The following is a 20,213-nucleotide window of genomic DNA, read 5'->3' as shown; positions in this document are numbered from 1 at the left end:
AACCGTGAAGCAGCTGTGTTTGCATGGCTGTATTTCGGTTTGAAGGGTGGGATATGGCGTGAATTTAGTGGGTACAGAGGAATTACACCTGAGTCCTCAGGAATGGCAACGCATGGGGGGTATCATGGGCGAAACAGTATACTCTGTTATGTGCATGGTACTGCTCATGTTTATAGGCGACAGTTGTCACTTTCCACCAGGTGGACCGTCAGCTTGTTTGCCATTCTAAGTAGCATAAAAAAAATGTTATAACATTTTTTTTAGTTACCCATATAGTACCTAACCATTTATTCAAATTGCGAAGTAATCTTTTGTTGTCTAAATGCTAAAATATTCTTACGAATTTTGTCACGACAGCTTTCTTTATTATAACAAGTATTGGGCATCTCTGATTCCTTGTTCTACAATACTAGTTTTTTTTTTTTAAATATAGGTTTAACATGAGATTAACTGTACTTTCTTTATTCAATAAACATTAAAATCAGTTTATAATATGAAAACGAAATGTCGCGTAATACACAAAAAAAAAAAACTTATTTTTATGTTAGAGCCTGGTAGTACTAAGCTCTCTGCCTACCCCGTATGTGGTGTGATACTCACGGCGGGTCCATTCTCCCCGTTCTGCTGTGGCTCCACGCTGTTGGTCTTGGGCTCTGTAAACGATGTCTCCCAGATGATAGGCTTGTCGTCCGTTTCCGAGGCTGTGTCGTCGTCTATTGAATTGCCTTCAACTGAACTTAGCAGTCTGTAACAGAGAATATATGTATGTCGGTTTTAACGTTCATGTATGTATTTATATAATTTATTTAAATAATTTTCTTGATCAAAAGAAGAAAAAGTGGACTTAATGCTAGTAGCATACTCTACCAGTCAACCTTTGGGAAACTCATATACACTCCCGTGTGGTCCCGGCATAGAATAGGCCACCTCTTCCTTTCCCGTGAGTGTTGTAAGAGACATGTAAATAGTGCTTTGCGGCGTCTCCTGCACTGGTTTACAACTAACAATCTTATGTTAAACGCTAAAAAAACAAAATGTGTTAATTTCTCTCTGTCTAAAAGTTTTAATACTAATAGCAATATTAAATTAAATGACGAATCTCTCGAATTTATAGAATCTACTGTCTTTCTAGGAATCACACTAGATAATAAAACACAATGGGGTGCACAAATTCAAAGCCTTGCAGCGAAACTAAGTTCAGCAGCTTTTGCCGTGCGTAAAGTTAGACAGTACACTGATACTGATACTGCTAGATTAGTCTATTTTAGTTATTTTCATAGTTTACTCTCTTATGGAATATTACTATGGGGAAAAGCGGCAGATATTAAGAATATATTCATATTACAAAAACGTGCCGTTCGAGCAATCTACTGTATGAAGAGTCGTGACTCATTAAGAGAGAAATTCAAAGAGGCAAATATTCTCACCGTTGCTTCTCAATTTATATATTCAAATATTCTATATGTTCATAAAAATCTTGACTTATTTCCAAAAAACAGCAATATTCATAATATTAATACTAGATTTAAAGACAAACTTGCTGTCCCCAAGTATCGTTTAGAAAAAGTTAATAGGTCTTTTATGGGAATAGGTATAAAAATTTACAATAAGATACCAAAGGATATGTTGGAATTACCCTTAAATAAATTCAAAACATCTGTTAAATCATATTTACTGAGCAAAGCCTATTACTCACTAAACGATTACTTGAATGACGAGTGTGCATGGCAATAGTTGTTCATGCACTGAATTTTCATTTAATGTTAGACATAGACACCTATATAAATATACATTGTAAATAAACTGGCTTTAAAAAAAAAAAGTAATTCAATTGAGTTTCTTGCCAGTTCTTCTCAATTGGATCTATATACCGAACTGGACGGTAGGGAAAATATAAAATTATAATGTAAAAATTTGACGTTCATAAGCGGCTAAAATGTCCTACATGAATAAATGATTTTTGAATTTTGAATTTTGAATTTTTGAATTAAGGGAATTTTATGATCGAGAGATGGGCAGCAGCGTCCCTCTTAAAACATCACCAAAGCCTAATTGCGGTTGCCAACCCGCCTGACAAGCGTGGTTTAGTGATTTGCCAGTAGTTAGCAAAACTCTTTACCAATCTCTATACCTCATATGGGGAAGGCTTATGTTCAGCTGTGGACAGTTAACGGATGATATAATAATAATAATATAAAGTGCACCTAGAATACATTAAAGCAACGCAATCCTTATTGTCGTTTGTGGAGAACTTTACCTGTCTGTGGAGTTAGACGGCAGAAACTTTGTGGTGGTCCGTGTCTCGGCGGCGGAAGTAACGGAGGAGTCGGCGCGGCGGCCGCCCACTGCGCTCCGGCACACCATTGGAATGTTGCCATATTCTTGTGATGCTGCACAGTGCAATAATAATAAATGCCATCACTCCGTCACTTTAACCAATCAATCTCCTATAGGTATGGATTAAAAAGAAAGCTTAGAGACTATGAAAATAAAATATTTCAAAATATTATCTTTAACTAAAGGAAGAAAAATAAAGGAATTACTGTACCTATATCAGATTGTAAACTCAATTGTGGATTGTCCTAAACTTTTGGAATTAATTTTTATACAAATGGCCGAATTCGTCTTCAACGTACTTTTACGTGCCTCTTTATAGAAATAATATTTCTTTAAATAACCCTATAGCGAATATGTGTAGATCATATAGTAACGCTCATCAATCTGATCTTGATATATTTGGACTCAATTATAATCAATATCGCAGACAATTGTATAAAACTATTTGAATAATGTAATATTTAGACGTTTCTTAATTATCTTTTATTTTGTTTTGTTTTTTATTTAACATTCTTTTTTATGTTTAATTTTTATCACTAATAGTTGCAACCGAATGGCTTTGTTGCAATCGCATTTATTATTGGATCATGCTGTGTGCACATGTTGTGGCAAGTTTAAATACATTAATGTACTTGCATGTTACGAATAAGTACATATTTTAATTTGACACTTTATTTAAGACCTAAAAATACATAAATATAGAAAGTAGAATCTTTTATACATTCACAGCACACATCATAAAAATAATAATGTCACATTTTTTAAGTATATCGGTCTTACCGTTAGAGCAATAATCTCTTCCAAAGGACCTTCCGTTTTATTTTATATAATTTCTTTTTGAAATCTAATTATTAAATTATAATATATAATATAATTTAATAATTTATTATTAAAATCATATCACAAATAAGTTGAAAGTTATTTAGAACATAAATTACTTGGTTATACCATATATGATAAAGTTTAATCTCTGACCTTTCAGAAGAGGTTGAAATTGTGAATCCTCCGTTTCTTGTTTGTCCTGTGCCGCCGTTGGCGATTTGCTATGAAGAACCAGCTGATCCGTTGAGCTAAAATTCATTGGCATTAATATATAGTAATCACAGGTGATATTCAAAGACGCAGATGAAATATGTAATCCAAATTATTTATTGTATTAAATAAAAAGTTTTAATTTGAGAGATTTTAATTTGGATGGATTGTATGTATGGACTGTGCTGTGTTTTAATGTTTCTTATTTATCAAATTGCGTTTAATAAAACTGTATATTGGGATTAAAAGATATAGCTGCTTCTCTAGTGCATGCTGTCACCACTCCGTCTAAAGAGCGGTTCAAATCTTGTTATTGGTTATTGACTAATTATTCCCATAACCTGAAACAATTCTGTAATATAAGTTTTGGAAAATCGCTTTTAGTAAATTGAAGCAGTATAATGGGAATTATTAGCCAATTCAGACTTGACAGTTATTTTATTCAGTTACTAAACAACATCAAATTTGAAAGGAAGTGCCACATATATTAAGAGTTAGATTTTAATAGAATTAAATTATATTAACCGACGAGGCTTGCAGGTATACTTTGAATATAAACCCTTGATCTTCTTCATGGTTACCACCAAGTTATATTTAAGAAAAAAATATTATATTTAACTAAGGTTAATATTGAAAATCTATAAATAGTTACAAATAGTTATATATTTTGGATTTAAAAGTTTCAATAAATGCTAATAAAATGTAAAATATTATTTAAATTACTAAATATTTATCATTTCTCTTGACGACACAAATATTGACGATAGTGTTTCTTTCTGCAAATGTACGTGATTCTTGTTCCTTAATTTTGATACATTAGACGAACATACAAATTTGTGTTTTTACACGTTCAAACGTCTAACGTTACTCCGAATTCCATATTTTAGTATTAAAATGAAGAAGTAGTGACGTACTTACTACGTTATACTGATCTGATACTAATGATACACTTCATGAAACTCTTCACCGTCTTTTTTAAAATATTTTTGTAATCTAAGCCGTACAACTTTCGTAAAATGTAACTCTAGAAATTTCGCAAGTAGAAAACTAGTAAAGTCCAAATATATGGACTTGATTCATAATTAGTTTAGACAATAAAATCCTTGTGGTGGTTTAGTAGTCAGAGTAAGAATACAAAGTGTCCTTACTCCCATCTATCATCGGATCATTTCTCTCCTTTATTTTTCTAGGACACATTATTAAAGGAAAGAATGGAAAACTCGAAGTAAAACTTATTCTATTTTTATTTAATATTCTATTTTTAAGAAAATAGTCCAGCAGTGGGACATTAAAGAATTATAATGCTATTAATTGCAATTGTATAAAATTTTATCATTTCTACAAATAATATAAATAAAATTTAGCCTATAATCCGGTTTTTATACTTGGCATATTTACTTAACAATTTTAGCATATGTAATTTTTTTTCACTATTGATCATAAACATTTTGACAGCCAACAAATTTAACACCAAAAACTTTTATATTCCAGCAATTTTTTTTTTAAATATGCCAAGATTGTTAATTAAGGCCATGTACAAAAATGGATCATCAGGGCCGTGGTGTATATGCGTGCAAGCCTGTCAGGGTAGCGTTACCTAGCGTCGGGCGGCGGGAGATCCTGCGGAGACATCGGCACGAGGTAGTCGCACGCCGGCGCGCGCTGTTAACATGCCACGCTCAGTACACACGCCCGCGCTGAGAGATCTCACACGCTCACATCATACACGTTACACGGTCCACAATCTTTTGTCCACTGCTCTACACTTGATTGTTTACAATTTGTATCGAAAACTTATTTCCTATTACATAAACAGAATTTAACGGGAATCACTTTGGTCTTATTTCTGGTAGGTCGTTGACCGTTTTTAGTATTTTTTTTTCTGTGATTAGAGAAGATTTACGGTCTATTTAAATTTAAAGATATTGTTATACATTATTTTGTAAAAAATGTTCTATATTTCCCAATTCTTCAGTAATAAATGTGAAATAAGTCGATCTTCGTTATTTAAAATAAAATCTGATAACTGTGTTGAATTATTAGTATATACCTTATTAGGCAAAAGAACAAGTTTAAATATTTAAGTATTTATCATTCAAAAGACAGTGGACACGAAAATAGCATTTAATATATTTATAAAAATCTCTCTGCGCCTGAACCATTTTAACTCTACGCGTGCATAGGTCACAGGGCTTTGTAAAAAAAAAATGTATTTTTTTCTCAATAATATTTTAAATTTTTTTTTTTACAAAACCCAATGCGAAGGGGCAAAGGTAAAATAAAAGAATAGATACGTAGGTAAAGATTCCCGCTATAGCTACTAGGCAAGTAAACATTGAGTCTTTGAAGTATATCGGATAAACGCAAGAGATTCTTTGAAATGTCAAAAGGGATGAAAGCGCGGCAAATGACAAAACAAAACGATGGAACGAATTGCATTTGGCTTGTTAATTTATCAGTAATATTAATGATACATCGCATGCGATGGTGATGATACCACTGGCTGATATGAATTGGTATTTAGAAGAAGTTAACAACAGTTCAGGGTCAATGAAGTATGTCTAATGATTTATTCCAACATTCCAATGAATCTCTCTCTAACTACAGGGGTACTCTATGTAACTATGCGGCTCTCATTCAGGACGGGGAAGAGTCAGAAAAAATGAAAAACAAATTTTTCAAGAGAAAAAAAAAACAAATGGTAGGTTATGGTCATGCGCCACTCTTAAGCACGGAGCTCTGTAAAACCATGGATATCTAACACCGATAGTAAAATAAGAAATTGAATTTAAAACTGTAAGTAATATATAAATAAATAAAGAAATCCAATTACTTGCTTCTAGTAGCCAGAGCGAAAACATTTGGAAAAAAAAAGAAAAACAAAGTTACAAATTAGTATTATGTATTTTTTTTTAGATATATTTTGTTTATTTTCTGTGATAGGGTATTGATCGACTGTAAACAACATGGGAAACAATTGTCACTTTAATATCATCAACCAATTGTAGTTTATGGTATAATTTTGTATCGGCGTTGTTTTATAGAGGCGTTGTTCTTTATTTAAAAAAATCTTAATAAAAATCACAATATTTAATTAGTTAATAATCCAATAATTATAGTCCACGGTAGTAATAAAGTAAACATAAATCTCATATCTATCTTTTATTAATATATTGTATTTCAATTAAAAAATAATCTCAGTAAAACGCCATTAGTACTATTAAAAAAAAAAAGTTTAGAAAATATAATAAACTTTAATCTCCCGTTCATGAAGAACCGATAATAACTTATGACTAGGCTGTATGAGCCATGCTCTTTGCCTATCCATTTTGAAATTGTAAAACAACAACAATAACATAAACCTATTAAATGTATTTAAAAGTAATATAATGTATGTAAATGTATAAAATAAAACTCGCCCTATCGTTGCAGCAGTTTGCTAAAGGAATGGCTTGATACACAAATATTTAAAAAACAAAACACAATTTTATATTTCACTTATAGATACGCAGACAGGTTAAAAAAATATATGCAGTTTCGTACAAATTATTACACGAACGCGGGAAATATCTAGTTATTTAAATGTACAGTCGATAACAGAATAACGCCTCTATCATGTCTATTGGTACAGTCACGTGCAATAATATGTGAACACGTCTTATTGTATGTTGCTAAAAATATTAAATATTTTAAAATATTACTTTCAAGAAACACTTTAACCTTTTGTATCATGTTTTCTAAAATTTTATAGGGTATACAGCGAACTCTAATGTTACAGATTATATATTTTACTATAGGTTATGTATACAACCTCGGCCAGTAGTGAATATAAACATAATATATTAATTTATATAAATTTACACTCACTTTCCACCTAATATCACGTAGCAGTGGCTTTTGGGTACAGCGACCCCGTTGCTAGTAATATACCCTATTAAGTTGACTTCCACGTGGTCTACCTTGAAAGCCATCGTGGTTTATTCTCGATAAATTTGGTATTTTTACTCTATGTGTAATTTATCACGAGTTGCTAACTGACCTGTTTTCATTGTCACCTATTATTCATCGCCAGCGATACCCGATAGCGCAGGTATGTTTACTATTTCTATGTCGTCACAAATTAAACCCCATATGGAAGTGGGAATTGCTAAATATACAAACAGTCCACTGTTGATTATAAGCCCCCCCCCCTCATGGGAATTTGCCAGTAGGTGTCACGCTTGACAGGCGAATTGGCAACCACAGTCAGGTTTAGAAATGTTTTAAGAAACACGCTGCTACCCATCTCTCGCTCTCCCTTTGTCTTACGACACCCACGGAAAAGAAAGGTGTAGCTTATTCTATGTAGAGACCACACGGCCATAAATATCTACGGTATCTATGGCAACATAAATATATACGATATACAGGTAAATTTCCAATTAACACTGTTACAGAGTTGCACTGTTACGTATATTTTGCCCTGGCTTACAAATTAGTGGAACCTGTGTCTATAAATTAGGGTAACCTGTGCCTGTAAATTAGGGTAACTTGTGCCTACATATTAGTGTATCTTGTGCCTACATATTAGTGTAACCTGTGCCTACAAATTAGTGAAACCTGTGCCTGCAAATTAGGGTAACCTATGCTTACAAATTAGTGAAACCTGTGCCTGCAAATTAGGGTAACCTGTGCCTACAATTAATGTAATCTGTGCCTGCAAATTAGGGTAACTTGTGCCTACATATTAGCAAAATCTGTGTCTATAAATTAGGGTAACCTGTGCCTACAAATTAGGGTAACCTGAGTCTGCAAATTAGGGTAATCTGTGCCTGCAAATTATGGTTACCTGTGCCTAGGTAATTAATAATTATAATACTTTTAAAGACTTGACAGGTTTAGGCCACGTCACTATAAATTGGTCTATGCCGTATATGCTGCTGGTACCAATCTACAGAGTAGATCCGTTAAAAACTATTAGGTTTTAAGACCTCAGGGGTCACAATGGGACTTTGCTAAAATTAAACAAATATTATAAAGATTATTTTGTTGTTTGTAACGGATAAGCTCAAAAATACTTGATTAATTATAAAAATTCTTTCACCTATAGTAAGCTACATTATCACTGAGTACGAGTAACATAGACTGTACTTTATTTAAAAAGGAACCGTGCGAAGCCGCATCGCGTCGCTAGTAATCAATATTTCCTGCATTGTTTTGCATTGTTTATATATGCACGTGACTGTACCACGCGAGTGGTGCCGTGTGATGACCGCCGTCATTGACGGTGGGGAGGAGGGGTGGTGGTACCTGCGGGCCGTTGGTGAGATGACTGTCGGCTGGCGGCAGCAGCGACCGCACCACGGGAAGCGGTGCGCTCACTATCTCAGGGTCCTGTGGGAGATGGGAGACAATTATATTAAAAATATATATATAATTATACATCATATATTTCTTTTGGAATTCCACAAGGAAGTATCCTCGGGCCTACACTGTTTTCTATTTACATGAATGACCTCTGCCATCTATTTGATGATGACAACAACGTCCAAGTAATCTGTTATGCTGATGACGCTGCAATAATTTGCACACAAGAAAATTGGTTTTCTGTTTTTTCTGCAGCTAACTCGGCCATGAAGATTGTATCAAATTGGTTGGGAGCAAACCTACTTACTTTAAACACTGCAAAATCTAAATACGAGTATGTTTGTTTTCACAACACCAAAGCTTCTAGTCCCCCAACGTCATTATCCTTGATTATCCATAGATATTCATGTGATAATAACAAAATCTGCAGTTATGATTTCCTTGATAGGGTTCATGCAGTGAAATATTTGGGATTAATCATGGATCAAAAGTTGACTTTTGCTTCTCATATACAAGTGCTTTCTAAACGTATACGAAAACTTATACATGTTATGAAGCTTTTGCGTAACGGCGCGAGCAAGAATGTTTTATTACTTGTATACAAAAGCATAGCTCAATCACTGTTGATGTACTGCATCACAGTGTGGGGCGGTGCATCAAAATCATATATGATTGCACTTGAAAGGGCACAAAGATCTGTCTTAAAAGTAATGTTTAGGAAACTAATTCGTTTTCCCACCTATCTTTTGTATCAGGAGGCTGCTGTTCTGACAGTGCGTCAACTTTATATACTTAAAGTAGTAATGATGCACCACAAATCTCCTCTCCTCCCGCAAAAACCTTCGGACCAGAGAAGGCGCAAAATAATCATCCCTCGGATTAATACTGCATTTGCAAAGCGCTTTAGTTATTATTCGTGCCCATTTATATATAAAAAACTTAATAATCTCTGCAAACTGGATGGTCTTAACAATGCGGAAGCTAAACATAGGATACAAGGATATTTACAAAATCTTGATTACGATCCACAGAATTAATGTTATATACCATTTATTGATATTCGTATATAGTAGTGTATGTCTTTAGTATATTTAATTGTATGTATTTATTTATGTAATATTAGAGTATTTACATAATTTTCTGTTTTATGCGCATGTCTTCACGAAGCACTTCATTTTAATTTGTTGCTTTCGTAAAACTGGCTTAGTATTTTAATTTAATTTATATTTGTAAACCACCGTGTCTTGGTAATCTCATATGGACTCCCGCGATACAGGTTCTCCTAGTGCGGGGTCCAATGTACTCGCTGTTGTAATTTTTTTTTTGTATCTAATAAATAAATAAATAAATTAAAACTTTATATGTATATATATGCAATGTGGTCCTGGCATAGAATGGACCACCATTTCCTTTCCCGTGAGTGTCTTAAGAGGCGACTAAGGAACCTTAAGGTTGAGGAGTAGGCAGCAGCGTCCCTCTTTTAATATTACCGGCCTAACTGCGGTTGCCAATCCGCCTGCCAAGCGTGGCAACTACTGGCAAAATCCCCTCAATGGAAAACTGACTATGGAGGAGGCGCACGTTAAGCAGTGGACATGATGATGAGTTAAAACCTTATGCTTGCCTGAAGGGTGTTTGTGGAAATTTTTTTTTTGATCTGAAGTAATATACTTTCCGATAGATACCATAGAAATATTATCAAAAAAAAAAAACGTGAATTTACTGGGTACAGAGGAATAACACCTGAGTCCTCAGGAATGGCAACGCATGGGCGAAACAGTATACTCTGTTATGTCCATGGTACTGCTCATGTCTATAGGCGACGGTTACTACTTTCCATCAGGTGGGCCGTCAGCTTGTTTGCCATTCTAAGTTGTATAAAAAAAAAGTAAGTTTATTTTTTTAATCCAAATAACTGGTTTTACGATGACTAAAGTTATGTATGTTTGTAGAACAAAGACTTAAGTTACTAAATGTATTTCGCGGCTTTGCGCGCGTCAATATTATATAAAGTAATCTATCTGCTCAGTTAGGGTATAACCTACCCGTGTACGAAATTTCATTCAAATCGATTCAGTAGTTATTGCGCGAAAGAGTAACAAACATTCATCAATCATTACAAAATTTCGTATTTATACTATAAATAGGCCGTACCTGAAGGAACCGCTGTAGTCTGTCAAACATGTGGGCGAATGAAGGCCGCTCCGTGGGCGTGGGGTTCCAGCACTCGCACATCAGCCGGTAGATATCTTGTGGACACCCTGCAATATACAAAAAATATAAATACCATTGGATATATGAGACAGCAGTGCGGTCCCCGCATAGAATGGGCCACCCTTTCCTTTCCCGTGGGTGTCGTAAGAGGCGACTAAGAGAACTTAGTGGTCGGAGGATGGGCAGCAGCGTCCTCTTTAGAAAATCCTAACTTAACTGCGGTTGCCAGCCTGCCTGCCAAGACTATTGGCAAAACTCCCCTATAGAGGGAGGCCTATGTTCAGCATTGAACAATTAAAGTCTGATATGATGATGAACATCTTAAAAATATTGTATAATAAAGCTGTAAGTAAACGAAGTTTGTTCCGGCATCACGCAAAAATGACTGCACCAAATTAGATGCGATTTTCACAGTTGTATTCTTGAAGGTCTCACTTAAAGTCACTTATAAAAACTAAAGTAATATATCTCAAGAAGTGATAGTATAGTTCGTTAGTATCAAAATTATATGCACGAGTGTTATTTTAAACAGATGTTACAAATAAACACTATATTTACTAAAAATAAACTTATGGTGTAAAATTAAACTCCAGAGGTTTTGTGCTGAAGAAGAGAGAAAAAAAAAGCAAAAACAGTGTTATGTGCAATTAAAGGCAAAATATCTAAGCAAATATTGTGGTCATTGCTTGGATGTGGATATGTTGTTGGTATGAATATGTTATTGATGTTATCAAGAAACCGTTTTGAAATGTGAGTACTTTACACAAATAAATGTGCGGTATATTGTGAACTCTGTGCCAATACATTTCAAAATAATTAGTCAAGCTAACGAACTTTTGGTCAACTGAAACAAATGTGTATGCTAAATTCGAATCTTATAAGTAATCATCCATTGGTTCGGAGGTAACTGAGTTCTGCTTTACTGTTAATGGTTCAGCCTTCGAGTCTACAACGCGGGTTCACTTTTTGTACATATTGGTATTAAATTTTAATTTTTTTTTCTTGTGCATCACATTTATTTACAACAACGTTAAGATAGAGCACCACTATCAGAGAACAGTGCCTATATAATATAATTGTATACGTAAACATATCCCTCCACATTGAGGGTAAGGATCAGAATGTCATCTTTAAAAGGGATAATATGTTCAAAATGTGCGTCAGTAATAAAAAGCAAAGAATTTCTCCGATGCTGTGCTTGTACATTGACATTCGACGTGCAGTGTACGAATGTATCAATGAAGCGTTTTCTACTTATGAATGAAACAAACAAAAATACTTGGAAATGTGATCAATGTTTAAAAATTAAACATAAGTATACCACTTCAATTTTTGCACAAAGAAAGAGTAACTTTCAACCTGAAAATAATCAAATTAAATGTGCTTTGACTGCTGAGATGAACAATGAGACACTACTTTTTGATAACATTACACTTCGTCAACCAAAAAGGCGCAGGAGTCACAGCGTGTCCACTGAAAATATCTCACTAAGTCTCTACGATGAAAGTTCTGCATTTCCGGTACATGACGATAGCTTTAATAGTCTACCGACTTTCTCAGAAAATGCAGATATTTTAAGTTTAAAGGAAGAGATAAAAACTTTAACTACACAACTCGAGAGTGCCCACCTAGAAATAGAAAATTTGAACTTGGAAAATGCAAATCTTAAAAAAATTATCCAAGAGCACCGGCTGAAGAATAGTGTTCTTAAACAATTTGTACAAGAAAATACCACACCGACACCACGGAAACAAACTTCACATAACAAAACACAGACTGTTCCAAAAAATATTGATTCACTTCTACAAACATGTATCAAGAAGAAAAGTTTAGACGACATTGAATCACCTACAATTGTAAATAAGCAACTAAAAAATAATTACGAAAAGCCTATTATTACTGATATATGCAACTCCAAATCAAATACTAGAAAAACAGATATCAACAAACAAAATAATAACCAACTTAAAAATATTTATATATTTGGTGGAAAACAATGTACAGGCTTAGCAGAAAAATTAAAAATAAGTAGAGAAAACACTAATTACAATAAATATAAAATCACAGGATTCATTAAGTCCAATGCTTCGTCTGAAGAAATATCGCGAACTTGTGAGTTATATAATTTTAATCAACACGATAAGGTCATAATATCTGTGGGACAACATGATAGCAATCCATTTAGGGTAACGATAGCATTGAATGATATATTAAAAAGGATTCAGTTGTATAAGTGTAAAATTTATATACTGGGTATAATTGAAAATAGACATTTAAATGTAAATAACTTGAATTGCACTTTAAGATATGTATGCCAGAATTTTGTTAACACCAGATTCATTAATGTATCATACTCAAATAATAGTATCTCATTTTTTAATAATTTATGTCATAAAATAAATTTTTCTATAGATGTTGATGACTATGAAGACACATATTTATCTTTAAAGAATTATAAGAATAATTGCTTGTCGTCTCGAAATTTTAAGCCTGTTCCTACACGTAATACAATTCTTAACTACTTTTCTGTAATAAAACCCAAACATGTATCTACTGTAGCAAATGATAAAGAGGCTCCAAAACGAGGTACAATACCTTTTTACTTCCGAACTGTAACAAAAAAGGTGAGCTCTTCACAAAAAATGTTTTTTCGATCTAGCACCAAAACTTAAAGTAATGCACCAAAATATAGCTGGATTATTGAACAAACTAGATACACTAGAAATACTTCTTTCCGAACTACAGTCTATAAATATTAATATCGACTTTATATGCCTATCAGAAACTTTCATAAAACGGGGCCAGGAGTCGAATATTCAACTTTGCAATTACAAATTGCTCTCACATTTTTCTAGAGCTACACAGAAAAGAGGCGGTGTATGTATATTAGGCAGATACGGTATTAGGACAAAGCCGATTAAACTCTTGGACAAATTTCAAAAGGAAAAGGATTGTGAGTGTTGTGGTATAGAGATTCCTGATCAAAATCTTTTAATAATTTGTTTATACAGAACGCCTAATTCTGATGTGGATATTTTGTTAAATAACTTAGATAATATTCTACATAATATAACTAACAAATCGACCATAAAAAAGATTATATTGCTTGGTGATATAAACATAAATACTTTAATAAAGACCAAAGCATCGCAACTATTAGAAAATTTAGCAAGTAATTATAATTTGAAAATTCACATCAACAGCCCAACCCGGAAGAAAGCATGTATTGACCATATAATTAGCAACATTCATAATAGTACTAGTGAACTTTTACATCTTGGTGTTTCAGATCATGATACTGCACAAATGATTACATTTACAGTCGACAATAAGAATGAAACTCCTAAAGTCTGGTATAAGTATTGTCGAGATTACAGTGAAGACAATATCAGTAAATTTCGTAAACATCTTAGTTGTTTATTATTTTCAGATGTATTTCAAGAAACAGATGTTAATGTTGCTTTTAATGCTTTTCATGACATTTTTTCATTGTTGTATAATTTATGTTTCCCAAAAATATTGGTAAAGATAAGTAATAAGAATCATAACCCTCGTTGGATAACAAAAGGTTTACGACAGAGTTGTAAAACGAAGAGAATATTACGTTACGCTTATTACAAAAATAATTCAACTAAAAATATGGAAAAATACTCAACTTATGTAAAAGTATTTAAAAAATGTATATTTAGATCAAAAAAATCACAAATAATAATTATATTAAAAGATCTAAAAATAAGTGTAAAGCTGCTTGAGACATAATTCGAAATAAATCTGACTCTTTACGTAAATATGACTATATAAATGAAATAAATATTGACAATAAAATTATAACTGACCCTAAAAAAATTGCTGATGAATTTAATAATTATTATACGAACACTGCAACTTTAATTAATAATAGGAATAATATTGACAAATCTCAAATAAAAACGACATATGCAACTCAGAGTAACAGTATATTCTTAAGCCCGTATACTAAATACGAAATTGCCAAGATTATTAGAAGTCTGAATAATACTTACTCAGAAGGCTTTGATGGCATATGTACAAAAGTTATAAAATCTTGTACTGATGAAATATCGTCTGTGTTAGCGTATATAATAAATCTCTCATTTGAAAAAGGATCATTTCCAACTCGTTTAAAATATACAATTATTAAACCTATATTCAAAAAAGATAATCCATGTGACATGGACAAATATAGGTCAATTGCATTACTTTCAATTTTTTCTAAAGTCTTTGAGAAAGCTATGCATAATAGACTATCAGAATTTTTAACAAAATATAATATTTTTACAAATGAACAACATGGATTTCAAAAAAATAAATCGACTGACTCAGCCATTTTCGAACTAGTAAATAGTATAATTAATAATATGGATAATAAAAAGGACAACGTAGCTCTCTTTTTTGATATGAAAAAGGCATTCGATTATGTATCACATGAGATACTTTTAACAAAACTTGATAATAATGGAATACGAGGTCCAGCACAGAAATGGTTAAAAAGCTACCTTTCGAACAGATCTCAATCTGTTGAAGTGACTAAACTCAATCATGAGTCAATACTGACATCATATAAATCGAATAGAAAACATAACAGACGCGGTGTACCTCAGGGAAGTATTTTGGGCCCACTACTATTTCTAATCTATATAAATGATTTACCTAAAGTCACTGAGAATAGGTGTGTCTTGTTTGCAGATGATGTTTCTGTTATCGTAGCCAGGAATAAAAATGATGCACAAACTTTTGAAAACGACATAAATTCTACTGTTACATCTATAATAGCATGGATGGAAAGTCACAATCTAACCGCAAACATAAATAAGACTCACTATATTCAATTTTTGAATAAAGGAGCAAAAGAGTTAAATCTCAGCATTAAATATAAAGGTGAAAAAGTTAAAGAAGTACATGATGTGTCATTTCTGGGTATAACAGTGGATCGCTTCTGTAATTGGAAGGCTCATGTTTTTAAGGTCTGCAATAAACTAAACAAATTCGTATTTGTCCTTAGGCGACTTGGTAGAACCTCAGATCAAAAATCTGCCCTAATGGCGTATCATGGTTATGTGGCCTCTCAATTACGTTATGGGCTAATATTCTGGGGAAACTCAACAGATGCACTTCAAGCTTTTCTTGTTCAAAAAAAATGTGTTCGTGCCATCTGTGGTATCCCACCTTGGAAATCATGTCGGCCTTTTTTCAAAAAACTTCGCCTTCTTCCCTTACCATGTATGTACATATATGAAATAGCAGTATTTGTTAAAAAATATTTTAGCAAATTTACTACTGCTGTACAACAATACCCAAAAAATACGAGACAGCCAAATAGATTAGTTTTAAATTGTATTCCAACAGCAGTCTATCAAAAAAATTGTTATTATATGTGTACGAAACTATATAATGCAATCCCTAAAGAGTTTAAAGAATTAGGTCTTAAACAATTTAAACAAACCTTGTCGAAGTGGCTTTTACAAAAGTGTTTCTACACGGTAAGAGAATTTATTGATTATTGATTATTGAGTCTTGCTAGGTAAAAAGCTGACGAAACAAAATAAATGTGAGAAACGTTGTAAAAGACTACATAACAATAAAAAAAAAATCTACGATACATATGTGGAGATGAAAAAAATCGATAGTTCTAATTTTAAAATTTGTTATTTCATAATATCATAGACAAGAATGACATACATACATACATATCTGGCACGCCTGTCTCCCATTAGGGTAGGCAGAAACAATGGAACGCCAAATGCTTCGATTCAAACAAACCTCTTTCGCTTCTTCCACATTCATCAATCTTGTCATACACGCTCGTCGGTTACGGGTACTTTTAATTTGGCCCTTCTTCAGCACGTCGCCTACTTGGTCAACATACGTCCGTCTAGGGCGGCCCCTACCGACATCTCCATTCATTCTTGCTCGATAAATCTCTTTCGTAATTCTCCTTTCATCCATCCTCTCCAAATGACCAAACCAACGCAACATTCCTTTTTCGATTTTGGTCACTACATCGACTTTCAGTCCACACTTCTCTCTAATCACACTGTTTCTTACTCTATCTTTTAAAGTAATACCACACATACTTCTCAAAGCTCTCATCTGTACAGCATTTATCTTACTTTCATGCTTCTTCTGCCATACCCACGATTCGCTTCCATACATGAGTGTTGGTGTCAGTACTCCTTGAATTATAGCAAGGCGAGCTTTGCTCGATACATTTTTACTTGACATAATCGAGAGCAGTGCACCGTTAACACTGTTTCCCGCTTTTACTCTCCTCTCAATATCTCTTTCACACTTCCCATCCCTCGTAAACAAAGAACCTAAATATAGAAACTCACTCACTTGCTCCACTTTTTCATCTCCTATCATAATCTGGCATGCCGTTAAACTTTCATTCCTCCCAAAAACCATTACCTTCGTCTTCTTCGCATTTATTTTCATACCTTTTCTTGCATACGCTTCATTCATTATAGTCACCATTTGTTGTAATTCATACTCCGACGATGCAAAAAGTACTTGGTCGTCGGCGTATAAAAGAGTCTTAAACAGAGACTCATTCATCCTGAATCCACAATTAGATCCTTTCAAATCGGTCAAGCAACTGTCCATAAATAGGTTGAACAGCCAAGGAGACGCTACACAGCCCTGTCTAACACCGCGTTCAATGCCAAACCAGTCTGTATAGACTCCATTTATTCTGACACAGGCATTTGAATCCTTATATAAAGATTTGAATGCCCGTATCAAATGGCTGCTCACCCCATACATTGCCAGTGTTGACCACAGTTCATTCCTCTCCACTCTATCATAAGCCTTTTCAAGGTCAATGAAGGCGCAGAAAACCTTCTGATGTTGAGCTAAGGTTTTCTCTGTTATGCACCTTAAGGAAAAGACTTGATCCGTACATCCCATACCCTTTCGAAACCCTGCTTGCACATCCCAAATTTTACTTTCCGTCTCATTCATCACTCTTTTAATCAAAATCCTAGCATACAATTTGCCTACAACACTAAGAAGGCTTATTCCGCGGAAATTTTTGCACTCCTGCTGTGACCCGCTGCCTTTATATAGTGGCACAATAACAGCTTTGCTCCAGTCACCTGGAACACAACCGGACCGCCAACATTTATTGAACAGCAGACACAGCAGGTTTACAATGATTTCTCCACCTTCTTTAAGCATTTCGGCAGATATTCTATCGAATCCCGCTGCTTTACCAAATTTCATAATCTTCATTGCATTCATTACTTCATCCATACTTATATCACTTTCACTGTCAACTTCTTCGTCCATTATTTCATTTTCAACATTCTTTCTTTCACTTCCACGTTCAAATAAACTTTCAAAATATCTCTTCCAATGATCTAAGACTTCCTTTTGTTCGGTGATAACATTACCATCCATATCCCTTATCACGCCCATTTTCGGATCTCTCTTTTTACCTCTAGCTGTTCGAACTAAATGCCAGAAAAGCTTTTGATTAGCTCGAAAATTTCTAGAGAATTTCCTTTCATACTCATCCTTACATTCCTCTTTCTTTTTGCTTACTAATTCTTTAACTTTCTTTTTCATTACATCATATTTTTCTTTTGCAATTTTTTCAATGTCACTTACATTACCTTGCATTCTCTTATTAGCTCTGGTAGCTAACAAATCCATCCATGCCTTTTTCTTTAGAGCCACCATTTCTTTCACTTCGCTATCCCACCATACATTCATTCTCATCTTAACATCCTTCCTCTTACTTACACCACAAACTTGAGTAGCTATATCAAAGATTCCGCATTTAAATTCCTTCCAAAATTCTTCTATCTCATAGTTATCTTTCTTCAGTAGCTCTCTAAATCTTTCATTCAATCTTTCTTGATACTGATTTCGAACCTGTTCTTCTGTCAGTCTCTCTACTCTTACTCTTTCTATTTCTGACATACGAACACGTGGACGATGTCGCCATTTATTGAATAAGCCACCTATTCTCGATATCACCAAAAAGTGATCAGTTCCGACATTCGTACCACGATAGACTCTTGTATCCTTCACTTTCGCTCTCAATCGTTCATCCACAATTACAAAATCAATCATACTTCTCTCAGTTTGCCTTTGCCATGTATACATATGAATCAGTTTGTGACTAAACAAAGTATTAGTCACCACCAGATTTCTCTCCAGGCATACTTCTAATAAACTTTCACCATTTTCATTCACTCTTTTATCTCCAAACATTCCTAAATTCCTTTCATATCCATCGCGACGGATTCCCACCCAGCCATTAAAATCACCTATCAAAATAATTCTTTCATTCTCCTTACATTTAGTCATAATCTCCCTTACACTATCCCAGAAATCCTCTCTGACCTTTGGTGGCTTGGACATATCCGGGGCATAAGCGCAAAGGAGAAAAATACGGGTCAAACCAACTTTCAGTCGTATCCAGAGGAGTCTAGGACTTACAAATTCAAATTCTTTAACAGATGCATTCATTCTCTCTGACAAAATAACTCCCACTCCTTGGCTGCTTCTTTCAGAGTCATTAACTCCGGACAAGAATGAATGTATGTAAATGTGTAATTCATTTGTATTGTGTGACATTTGTTATATTATTGTACTTGTTATGTATTTGTTTTTGTTTAGTTTGTATTTGTATTTATTTAGTCGGCTACCATTAGTATGTGTGCGGCTGCCAATATTTATGGATTGATCCTTGTAGGCTATTAATATACGTAAGCCACTAAATTATAATAATAAATTTGCATGCTTTTAGATAAGGCGAAATGTGTAGATCTATTATATTTAAGACCATTATTATAACCACATTTCTAGCAAATAAATAAATTATTATTATTATTATTATTAAAGTAAAGGTGTATGTTTTATCCTGATGCGTCGTCTAAAAGTGGATTGGTTATTCTACTTCTGAAATTCACGCTTACTAAGTGTATTTTTGGTAAGTATGTTTCTATATGTTTGTATGTTTCTATATGTTTGTATGTTTATTTATCATAAATTGTTATCTCTTAAAATATTTATTAAATTTGCAATTTTTTTAAATCTGTGCACCGCTATTTCTGTCTGCTCTCTCTGTCTGGTGTGGCGGTTGACTGGTAGAGAATGCCATCAGGCATTAAGTCCGCCCCGTACACATTTTTCAATGTGTGCAAAAGTATAAATAAATAGCGGGTAAAAAGCTAATTTGTACTTGAAGCGTAGACATAAATCTATCAAGATTTCAAAACCCGGGGGTTTATATAAACTTAAAAACCCGAGTCTTCACA

The 20,213-nt window shown here is 33.7% G+C and overlaps 1 protein-coding gene across 2 annotated transcripts in view; it reads right to left on the bottom strand.

The window, feature by feature from the left end:
* LOC113513703 (tyrosine-protein kinase receptor) overlaps nucleotides 1-20,213 on the bottom strand; it is a 57,884-nt gene that overhangs the window by 2,911 nt on the left and 34,760 nt on the right. Inside the window, exons 23-28 of one of the 2 annotated variants that reach the window (XM_052891815.1) lie at nucleotides 10,870-10,976; nucleotides 8,659-8,742; nucleotides 4,967-5,031; nucleotides 3,313-3,407; nucleotides 2,258-2,390; nucleotides 601-745 (exon numbers count right to left, since the gene is read on the bottom strand). In XM_052891815.1, the coding sequence (XP_052747775.1) occupies nucleotides 601-745; nucleotides 2,258-2,390; nucleotides 3,313-3,407; nucleotides 4,967-5,031; nucleotides 8,659-8,742; nucleotides 10,870-10,976 (629 nt within the window). Of the gene's footprint in view, nucleotides 1-600; nucleotides 746-2,257; nucleotides 2,391-3,312; nucleotides 3,408-4,966; nucleotides 5,032-8,658; nucleotides 8,743-10,869; nucleotides 10,977-20,213 lie in introns of those variants that run through there. The other variant, XR_008252485.1, reaches the window with a different exon arrangement.

This window comes from Galleria mellonella, unplaced genomic scaffold (genome assembly GCF_026898425.1).
Source record: "Galleria mellonella isolate WM207_F2 unplaced genomic scaffold, CSIRO_AGI_GalMel_v1 utg146, whole genome shotgun sequence".
Lineage (NCBI taxonomy): Eukaryota > Metazoa > Arthropoda > Insecta > Lepidoptera > Pyralidae > Galleria > Galleria mellonella.
The sequence above is the reverse complement of the archived record's forward strand: the minus strand, read 5'-3'. Positions and strand labels throughout refer to the sequence as shown.